Consider the following 10914-nt stretch of genomic DNA (forward strand, 5'->3'; position numbering starts at 1 on the left):
CAATGCTGCTCTTCAGACTTTCTTTTTCCCCTCTTTTTATTCAGTCTAGGACCTCAGTCTACTGGATGCCACTGTTCACATTTGGTGTAGTCCTTCATCGTCAGTTAAATCCCTAGAGAAAGACACCCTCATGGACATGCCTAGAAGTGTGTCCCCTAGGGGTTCCAAATCCAATCAAATAAAAATTATCTGCCATAGATATGCAACATTAAACTCAAATAAATTTGGCCTTTAAACTTCAGCAATAAGTTTGATCTAAAGCAGACTCCCTAAGGTCACCAGTTATGGGGTTACCTTAGCTGTAACTCATAGTACTGGGGATATGGATCCCCATGAGGCCATCTTCTGTAGTCAGACAGGACTCCCAGTGGAACAACAGGGACAGCAAACCACCCACAAAACTTTTAACCCCAAATTTATCCTATCTACAAGAAATGCAGGCATAGGGGATGGAGCAGAGACTGAGGGAATGACCAACCAATAATTGGCCCAACTTGAGATGCATTCCTTGAACAAGCACCAATCCCTAACTTTATTAATGATACTCTGTTATGTTTGCACACCAGAGCCTGTCATGGCTGTCCTGTGAGACAATCCACCCAGCAGCTGACTCAGATGGATACAGACACCCACAGCCAAACAGTAGATGGTGCTTGGGGACTCCTGTGGAAGATTTTGAGAAGGATTAAGGACCCAAAGGGGACAGGAACTCCACAGAAGACCAACAGAGTCAACTAACCTGTATCCTTGGGGCTCTCAGAGACTGAACCACCAAAGAACACACACTGGCTAAACTTAGGCCTCCCTGAACATAGTAGCAGATGTGCAGCTTGGTCTTTGTGTAGGTCCTGAACAACTGGAGCAGTGGCTGTCCCAAAAGCTGTTACCTGTACATGGGATATGCTCTTCTAGTTGGCCTGCCTTGTCTGGCCTCTGGGAGAGAATGTGCCTAGCCTCACAGAGACTTGAAGTGTCAGAATGGGGGTATACCCAGGAGTCCTCCACCTACTCAGAGGAGAAGGGGAGGAGGGATGGGGGAAGGATTGTGGGAAGGGGTGAACAGGATGGGGGCAGTGAGTGAGGTATAAAGTGAATAAGTAAAAAAATTAAATTTTAAAAATATAAAATAGACTCCTTATATACTAAAAACCAACCCAACTTGATCTGTAAACAAATGGTAATATAAACTGACTATAACTCTATAACCAAACCACTTAGTCTTAGCCAATTCCAGCAGCTGAAGTTCCAAACAATTAGAGGCTAAAAGCCACCCCCAAAAAGTTTATACATGGAGCCTATGACATGACTTAGTGGGTAAAAGTGCCTGCCACCAAACCTGATGTCCAGAGTTCAATCCTGGAACCCACACAGTATAAAGAGAGAATTGACTCCCAGGAACCAACTCCTCAAAGTTGTCCTCTGTCATTTGTTTGCACATAACAACCACTTGTGCATGAGTATGTGCATGTATGAGTATGCACACACAAATCATTAAGTAAAGTAACAAAATTGTTTTGAAATATGCCTTTATGAAGCGACAACTTCAGCCAGTGAGGTTATTGCCTTCTTGTGTGTTGGGAGGGGAGTGTGTATGTTTGTGTGGATGTGTACATGTGTGTCTATTTGCATGTATGTATATATGCATATGAAGGACAGAGACTAACTTTGTATCTTTTTGTTCTCCACCTTAGCTTTTGAGATGGGGTCTCTCACTTAACCTGGAACATGCTAATTCACTAGATCCCCTAGCCAGCTAACTCCAGGGATCCACGTGCCTCAACCCCTACAGTTCTGAGCTTACAGATGTGTGCTGCCATCCATGATTCTTTGTGGATGCTGGGTCTCTAACCAAGACTCTCATGCTTGTATGGTAGGCACGTTACTGACTGAGCCCAAGATATTTCTGTCTGCCATTTCCTGTTCTCTGGCTACAGATATAACCTATATTGGGAGGGAGACATTCTTAGACATCTTTAGTCTGCAGTGCTTCCTGACTCTAGAATCTTTTTTGTTTAGTATTCTTTGTTAAATTTAACTGGCGTCAGTGTGTGTGTGTGTGTGTGTGTGTGTGTGTGTGTGTGTGTGAGAGAGAGAGAGAGAGAGAGAGAGAGAGAGAGAGAGAGAGAGAGAGAGATTGGATGTGTGCCCTTGCAGAGGCCAGAGCAGAACATTGGGTGTCTTCCGCTATCCATCTCTACCTCATTGTTCTGAAACAGGGTCTCTCACTGAACCAGAAGTTCAGCATTTGTGCTAGGCTGCCTGGTCAGTGAGGTCTGCCTGTCTCTGCCCCTGAATGCTGAGGTCTAACCTTTTACATGTGTGCTGAGGGTTCAAACTCAGGCCTCATGCTGGCAAGCTCAAGGAGCCAACATTTTCCTGGTTTCTTTTATTTGCTATTTTTGAATCAGGAGCTCATGGAGCCGAGAGTGTCCACAAAGGCTGACCCTGTCAGCTGCTGGTATTGCAAGTGTGAACCAGCACGCCTGTCTTTCAGTGTTATTTTCCTTATTGAACCCTGATCATGTCCTCCTCTGAAGGTCATACTACATAGTGCCTTTCTTCTCATCCTCCTTGATATCAAAAAGTGACCGCTGAGACTCGAGGATCCCCCTCCCAACCTAGAGCTGTATTTCCTGGTCTTATGGCCATCCTTTCTCAGTTCCTTCCCATAACACTAGATTCCCGCTCTCGGTTTCTTCACCTTTAGGATGGGTCTAAGCCTCTTGACTTATTTTATCTTAGTCACCAAGCATGACCTGTGTTGCTACTAAGAAAGCTGTATCATCCACCCATCTTGGCATTAATCGGTCTGGGATTATGGTATTGAATAAGTTTCAAAATACTTTTCAACATTTTCTAAGATGTCTAAAATATAAAATGCATAGTAATAATTTTCTTAACTATTAAAATGTATTAATTAATCTAATAATTAAATTACTGAATATTTGATTTAATATCCCAGTTATTAACCATTCATTTAATAATTAAATTGGAAATTATTTAAACTTATCCATTATTAACTAATTATAATTAATTTAATTAAGCATTTCTTGAACTTTAATTTTTAAAGATATCTGTCACCTTGTAAGTCCTTCCCCCACTAAACAAAGCTTGGAAACAAAGTTCAACTCATATTACATGAGTTACATATATAATACTACATATTACATATAATCAGAGTCTTAATGATGAAATTTCTCTAAAATTATATTACTGTTTTTAATTTTAGAAATTTTCTAAAAATGTCAAGCTGATAGAAATCATGCCACGTGCCCACATTCTGATATGCTGGGCATGACAGTCAATTTTATGTCAACTGGGCTTGGCTGAATTAGCCAGTTTGGGTCTGAGTTCAAGACCAACTTGGTCAACTGAGTGAGGTTCAGGACAGCCAAGACTACACAGAGAAACCCAGTCTCGAAAACAACAAAACAAAACAATAACAACAAAAACAAAAATTTGAATAAGAGTATTTGAATAAGAAGATTGACCTTTACAGTGAGTGTGGGTCTCAGGTAGCTTTTGAATGTCCTAGCTACACCAGTCACCACCACCTAGAGATCCCTATTTGTATAAAACTTAGGAACGCAAAAATTCAGCCTCAGGGTCCAGATATGCAGACAGAGAAATGAGTTGTCAGACTAGGTAACGTATGCCTGCCTCCGGCTCTACACTTATCTTCTGTTAACTTAATTCCCTTTTCTAAACCACATTTAGGATCTGCTGACACATTTGTTTGTTTGTGTGGTGCCAGGAATGGAGCCAAGGCCCCCTGACATGCTATGCAAGTACATCATCCCTTAGCTACTGCCAAAGTCCCACATTTATATTTCTCAACCAAGGAATTGAATTTAGCAAGTGCCTCTCAACGCTCTTGCTCTCAGAGAGAATAAGGACAAGTTTTGACACTGCCCTCTTACAGAGAGTGTGCTCCCAACCTAAGAGAGATGGATTTGTCTGATTCATCCTGACAGCATGGCTGTGCTAAGCCTGTGGAGTGAGGCAGAGCCAGCTTCTTTCGAGTACAAAGCAATTGCAACTTGGAGAACAGTTTTTAGGGAAAAGAATTCAAATCCTCACTTCTGTGAATATTCAGGATATATAAATTATCAGTGACAATATGAACACTGCCCCCAGGGTTGTAAGCATAGTGTAAGACAAGGAGACTCAACTCTTAAGTTTTCACAGGGAGAAGCAGGTTCTGGCTCTGGTATTTTTCGGTAGAAAATAGTTTCTGCTTGGATTGGTTCCTGCCCTGCTGGGAAGAGGAGGATTGGGGTGTGGGGTCCAGAGGCCTGGGTCCTGTTTCAGGAGGAAACCCCTGTAATATTCACACCTGGCCAGCGTGGACTGCTAGAGCCCCAGCTCCCCTCTCTGATGGTCTCCAGAGACCGTGGTTCACGCTCTGCTTCTTTTTGATGCCTAAGGCGTTTTTAAATGGCTGCTGTGTCTGCTGCCTGCAAACCTCTGTGCTTCTAGAAGCTTTCCCTGATCAGAGGAGAGCATTTCTGGATGTATGGGAAGGTAAACGCAGTGGCTTCACGTGCTGCTTCTCCCACCACCCTTTCTCCACTTGGCTGACCATCACCCCCTCCTATCCTGCCTTGTGTGTAAACATCCAGGTGCTTGGTGTCTGTATCTCACTTGAAGACACCCATAAATATCACTGATACCCATCTCTACCTCATGGCATTCTTCCCCCAGTCCATTCTCCTCAAGTAAGATCCAAGCTTTTCTTCGGTTTCTCTCCAGAAGTATTCACACAGGATATAATAAACATAATAGATTTTCTGAAGGAGCTGGAACAAGTTGTTTTGTATCACAGCAAAACCCAAAGCAGTACGAATTGTTTGTTTGTTTTTTATTTTGCAGGGCTAGTGAACCCAGGTTCTCAGGCACACTAAGCACACTCTATCTGTGGAATATACACACAGACCTTAAATTTACTTAAACATTTTATTGACATCCTGGGTTGGTTTTCTTTGTTTGGTTTTTTTTTTTTTTTTTTTTTTTTTTTTTTTTTTTTTTGAGCTAAGGACCGAACCCAGGGCCTTGCGCTTGCTAGGCAAGCGCTCTACCACTGAGCTAAATCCCCAACCCCTGGAATCCTGTTATTTTTAGTGTCTGTATGCCACAGAATTGTCAGAGAACAACATTCAAAGTCTTTCCTTTGACACTGTGGGTCTCAGGGGTAGGCTTGTGGCCAGTGAGTGCCTCTACACACTGAGCATTTCACCAGCTTTAAAATTACATTTTAATCACCTTACTACAACCACCTTCCTGAGAACTCCACCCAGGACTCTTTTGCTCTCCTGACTTTAACCCTTGGTAAACTGCCTCCTCTGCCTCCTCCTTACTTTCTTGGTAGTTAGAAGTAGACTTACTCAGTTTAAGTTTCTTTCTTTCTTTTATTTCTTAATAAGAGAATTTACCAAATGCTATTACAGAAAAGCGCCATTTTGTTCTTTCCATATGAGTAACCAGAAACCATATAGATAAGGAAACAGGTGGGAGACTAACCTGAATGGAACAAAGTGATAACTAAGACATTATCCTCGGAGATACAAGGTTCATTTGGGGATAAGGGAGTTAGATCCTGGGATGGGAAGCTATGGACTCGAGGCTGTGCATGCATACTCCAAACAGCTTCTCTTCTTACACACCTCCGTCCTGTGGCACAGCTTCTGCACTGAGCTTTTCCAGCTCTTCACCACCGGATTCCGTAGGGCACCGCTGGTACTTAGTCCCGAGGGTCTTTGTCCAAGAAGAAGCGTGACGATGCCAGAGACTGCAGAGGCCATAGATGGCAATCAGCAAGGCAACCCCTAAGGCCAGGTGCCAGCAGAAGAAGATGGCTACAAATGCCAGGTCCATAGGGTTGTCTGCCCTCCAGGGCTGTCCAGTGAGAGGTATATACATCTCACAGATCTGCATCATCCAGGTGCTCAACACCAGCCCCATCCAGCTCTTGAGGACCCAGAGTGGGGCATTGTCAGGGACCCAAATCTCCACCGTGAGCACCAGAGCAAGCAAGAAGGCAGGCAACACTAACAGAAGATGCACTCGGATCTCCAAGGCATTTTTGTTCTCAATGTGGGTTATCATTAGCAATCCCAGCACGTAGAAAGCCAGGGCTTCGGCGGCGCGCTCCAGTTTCATACTCCAACGTGCCTGCTGTGCCTGGCTCACAATGTCCACTACGCCACTGAGAATAAAGAACCCAAACATGGTTACATGCTGCCAGTTGTCCTTGAAAATGAACAGCCTTCGAGGATCCTTCCAGTCTATCATCTTCAGACGGTTGACCCCTAGAGGGTAGAAGTATTCACCAATAATGCCAAAAGCGGGGACAATCACCTTCATCACGGCTTCATAGGATACCTGCCAAATCAACCTGTGTCCCAGCAGCTTCCTTGGAAGCAAGAGGTGGTTGAGCACCGTCTGTTTCTGGAGCAGGGCCAAGGATGTTAGTGACGAATAATAGAACGCATACATGAGGAAGCCTACTCCTGACAGCAGGTGTCCTTCAAGGGTTCCCATTGCTCTTCTGTGTGCTGAATCTGGAGAGGAGCAGAGCCAACAGATGAGGTACACCTTCACTGGCTTCCTCAGAAGCCTCACAAGAGATTCTTGGGGCCTGCAACAGCAGCCTGGCGCTGCCACACTCTTTTAAGAAAGAATATCTGTGACACTCCCAGGGCAGGACCTCTAAGTAATGTGCTTTTTAGTCATCTCAGAGTGTTCCTGCCTGAGACTTACTGGGACTGAGATTTCAGCTTCTGTACCACGTGACAGGGAGTACAGATCGGGCTTGCCCTGCCTTTCATTAAGCCCCATGCCCCAGTCCATCAGGGACTGGGAAGCGGGAGGAGAACCAAAATGCTTTGGCAGAGGAACTGTGGTGTGGGCAGCCAACTTGCCTGAGACCCCAACATTGAGCTAATTAGGACAGAAAAAGAAGATATGAAAGTTCACCTAAAGGACAAGCTCAGTGGAAAAAAACTAATTTTCTAGCTAAACTTACAGAAGTGCTGATACCAATCTGGTGGTCAGCATGGCTCGGTAACAACACTTGCCAGAGGCCCTGATACAAAGCTGGTGGTCAAACAGACTTGCCAAGTGGAGGCTATGACCTTTTGTTAGGAGCTACCTTCATACAGACCTGGGGATCGTGACCTTTGCAAAAGTGCCAGCTTCCTTCAGACCCCTACAGACCCAGGGCTGTGACCTTCTGTTAGGCACCAACATTCCTGCAGGAGTGATCCAACTACCCTATTGGCTAGTACATCAAGGTCTCCCGGCCCCCTGAAGACTTCCTCCTCCCCCAGTCTTGCTACTTTATATAACCAGAGCCTGCAAGCATTGAAATGGTCGCCTTGATCAGACGCTTGTCTTGGTGTCCTTCTTTGTGTCTCTTGCCCCCTATTCTCTTCCAGGCACCCTCTGGACCCTTGTTGACTATCCTGCAGGACGGGACGATTGATGCCCAACATGGGGCTTTTGGGGGGTAACATGGGGCTTTTGGGGGGTCTCCTGGTGGAGAACATCATCCCCCATGAATGTCTTTCTTCTTCCTCGGAGCCTTTGCTTTCCCCTCTGGCTACCGCAGACAGCCCAATCTCAGTTCAGCCACTTGGTGTGTTTCTCCCTGAACATCGCAGATCTCAGTTTGGAGTGATGGGACAAGCACTCTCAACATAAGAGCTTTTTGTTTCTGGTCTTAAGGAATCTCTCAAGACATGAGGAATTCGGGTTAAACATAAACACCTTAGAAAATGTCTAGAGTTTGTAGGAGACACTTGCCCTTGGTTCTCCTTAGAGGATACAATTGATGAAAAATGCTGAAGAGTTGGTGATTGTTTTAAAGATTGTTATGAAGTCTTCAGTCCTGAAATGATTCCTGTTACTGCCTTTAGTTATTGGTCCTTAATTAATGGTGTTATTAGAACCTCCCCACAATAGCCAGATTTACAAGATCTGACTGGAGAAAGAGCTCTCTAAGATGCATCTCGCCCACCTACAACCGAGCCCCCTCAGCCTTCTTCATGTTCCTCGGTGGTTATTAATATGGGGGAGGCTACTTCTGAAGGTGGTAAGGATTGTGGTTCTAATAAAGCTGACACATTGCCAGCTAATAACCCCCTCATGTCCCTCGGCCCCTCTCCGTGAGGCCTTCTATCCAGTCTTGACAACCCTCAGTGATGGTTCATTGTCCCCAGAAGAGGAGGCTGACTTGGAAGCTGAGGTAGCTGCCTATGAAGGAGATTGTTGTCATGATCTGCCTGGAGCTCTCCCAGCCCTGAAACTAAAGAGTGGTGAACTTCTGCCTCCCTTTATTCTTTCTTTTTTTTTTTATTAACTTGAGTATTTCTTATATACATTTCGAGTGTTATTCCCTTTCCCGGTTTCCGGGCAAACATCCCCCTAATCCCTCCCCCTCCCCTTCTTTATGGGTGTTCCCCTCCCCATCCTCCCCCCATTGCCGCTCTCCCCCCAACAATCTAGTTCACTGGGGGTTCAGTCTTAGCAGGACCAAGGGCTTCCCCTTCCACTGGTGCTCTTACTAGGACATTCATTGCTACCTATGAGGTCAGAGTCCAGAGTCCAGGGTCAGTCCATGTATAGTCTTTGGGTAGTGGCTTAGTCCCTGGAAGGTCTGGTTGCTTGGCATTATTGTTCATATGGGGTCTCGAGGCCCTTCAAGCTCTTCCAGTTCTTTCTCTGATTCCTTCCACAGGGGTCCCGATCTCAGTTCAGTGGTTTGCTGCTGGCATTTGCCTCTGTATTTGCTGTATTCTGGTTGTGTCTCTCAGGAGTGATCTACATCCGGCTCCTGTGGTATGGTGCTTTAGATTTGGTCTTAGCCTCACGCCACTCGTGGCTGTGGCACGGCAGGGAGTAACGGCAGACATTACTTCCCTACTCTATATGGTTGAGACTAAAAAAGAGCAGGTCCAACTACTGCGGGCTCTTCAGGGATTGGAGGCTGAATCGTCTGATCTTTCCTTCCCAGTCACTCATCCTCCGCATGGCTTAGCCACCAAAAAAACAGAAGACAAAGCCTAGCTGCCCTGTTCTGGCCTTCCCCTTGTCACTACGTAGTGGTGCGCGTGTTCCAGATCACCCCTCTACGCCTAGTAAGCTTTCTGAGCCAGAGGAAGGCTTCAAGGGAGAACCAGAACCTGAGACCCAAGATTCCCCCGAGGAGGCGGCCACCACCACTGATCCGGCCCCAAAGGGCCCGCCTTATTATCTTTATAGGCCCTTAGATCTTAAGGTCTTAGAAAAACTTAAGGCTGCTGTTTCCACTTATGGTCCTGTTGCTCCTTTTACCTTGGCTTTGATTGAGTCCGGGACAGAAGGGTTGCTCACCCCACGGGAATTTTCCCAACTGGCTAGAGCCACCTGGAGCAGAGGAGAGTTTGTTTTATGGAAATCTGAAATGGCTGAGGCAATAAAAGAAATCGAAACAAAAAATCACTCGTGCTGCAGGGAAACTTTTAAGGGAGCCACCATATCATACCCTTGAGGCACAAATGTTGTTCCCCCGAGTCCTGTTAGCCCAGGTCCATCAGGCCTGTTTGGCTGCCTGGACAAAACCTTCCTCCAAAGAACGGCACTTCTGCCACTTTGACTAAGGTCCTTCAAGGACCTGATGAGCCATACAGTGCCTTCATCAGCCGACTCGCTGAAATGGATGAGCAGTTGTTTGGCATACAAGAGCCTGAGAATCCCTTTATGAGACAACTTGCCTTTGAGAAAGACGACCCAGCCTGCCAAGATATTTTAAAACACCACTGTTCTAAGCCCTTAGCTGAATACGTTTGCCTATGTGCTGGCGCAGGGACTAGTCATGCTATTGGACTAGCAATTGGCGCTGCCTTACAGTGCGTTGGGGTGTCAAACACTCCCAAAACCTGCTTTAATTGTAAACAGGTGGGCCATTTTATGCGAGAATGTCCTTATCCCAAGGTGAATCAAAGAGAAAAAACTAACTTGACAGAGCAGGGAAAGATGGGTGTTGCTCCATCCGCACACCCTAGGTTTGCAACCTTCGTTGCCATCGTGGACGCCACTGGGCAAGAGAATGTAGGGCCGAGACTGACAGTCAGGGATGCCCTCTGCCTCCTCACCAGTCTGGTGAGTGATGGCAAAAGAATGTTACTCATTTCCCCTATTTTGTCAGGTCAAAATATATTCAGGTTACTGTTGATACCTATAGTGGATTTGTTCATGCTGCCCCCCTTACGGGAGAAGAATCTTGAGATGTCATTACTCATACTTCACAATGTATGTCCACTATGGAAAGCCACAGGTTATCAAAACAGATAATGGTCTTGGCTATAGTAGGGCTAAATTTCAACACTTTGTACTCAATTTGATATTAAACATGTCACAGGCATTCCCTATAACCCTCAAGGACAAGGTATAGTAGAATGTGCCCATCAGACCCTAAGAAACATGCTTCATCATTTAAGTGCTACCACAGACACCTATTCCTCCCCTACTCCTCAAAATAGACTCAGTCATGCCCTATTTGTGCTTAATTTTCTCTCATTGGATGTAGAGGGTCGATCAACAGCAGACCGTTTTTGGCATCCTAAGTCTCACACGCCTTGGTGCGGTAGAAGGATCCTCTCACAGGACAATGGAAAGGTCCTGATCTGGTCCTTATATGGGACCGAGGCTCTGCTTGTATTTATGACAAGGAAAATGCTGCCCACAATGGCTGCCAGAAAGACTTATTAGGACTGTTAATTCATCACTGTCCAGAATGGAGCAACCGTCTCCTCCTGAGACTTCCTCTCTCTCTTTTTCAGATGCTGCTTGTCACAAAGATCCTGGTGATCCTCCCTTGGTTCCAGCTGGTGGTGACACAACCCAATCTACCTCAACCCCAACCGCCTAATAGTA

General features: G+C 45.6%; 1 protein-coding gene across 1 annotated transcript; it reads right to left on the bottom strand.

The window, feature by feature from the left end:
- Positions 1–5388: 5388 nt before the first annotated feature.
- Teddm3 (transmembrane epididymal family member 3) lies at positions 5389–6760 on the bottom strand. The gene has a single exon (XM_087577376.1). The coding sequence runs from the start codon at positions 6538–6540 to the stop codon at positions 5656–5658; it is 885 nt and encodes a 294-aa protein (XP_087433502.1). The 5' UTR covers positions 6541–6760; the 3' UTR covers positions 5389–5655.
- Positions 6761–10914: the final 4154 nt, after the last annotated feature.

The sequence above is a fragment of the Rattus norvegicus genome, chromosome 11 (assembly GCF_021556685.1).
Source record: "Rattus norvegicus strain SHRSP/BbbUtx chromosome 11, alternate assembly SHRSP_T2T, whole genome shotgun sequence".
Taxonomy (NCBI): domain Eukaryota; kingdom Metazoa; phylum Chordata; class Mammalia; order Rodentia; family Muridae; genus Rattus; species Rattus norvegicus.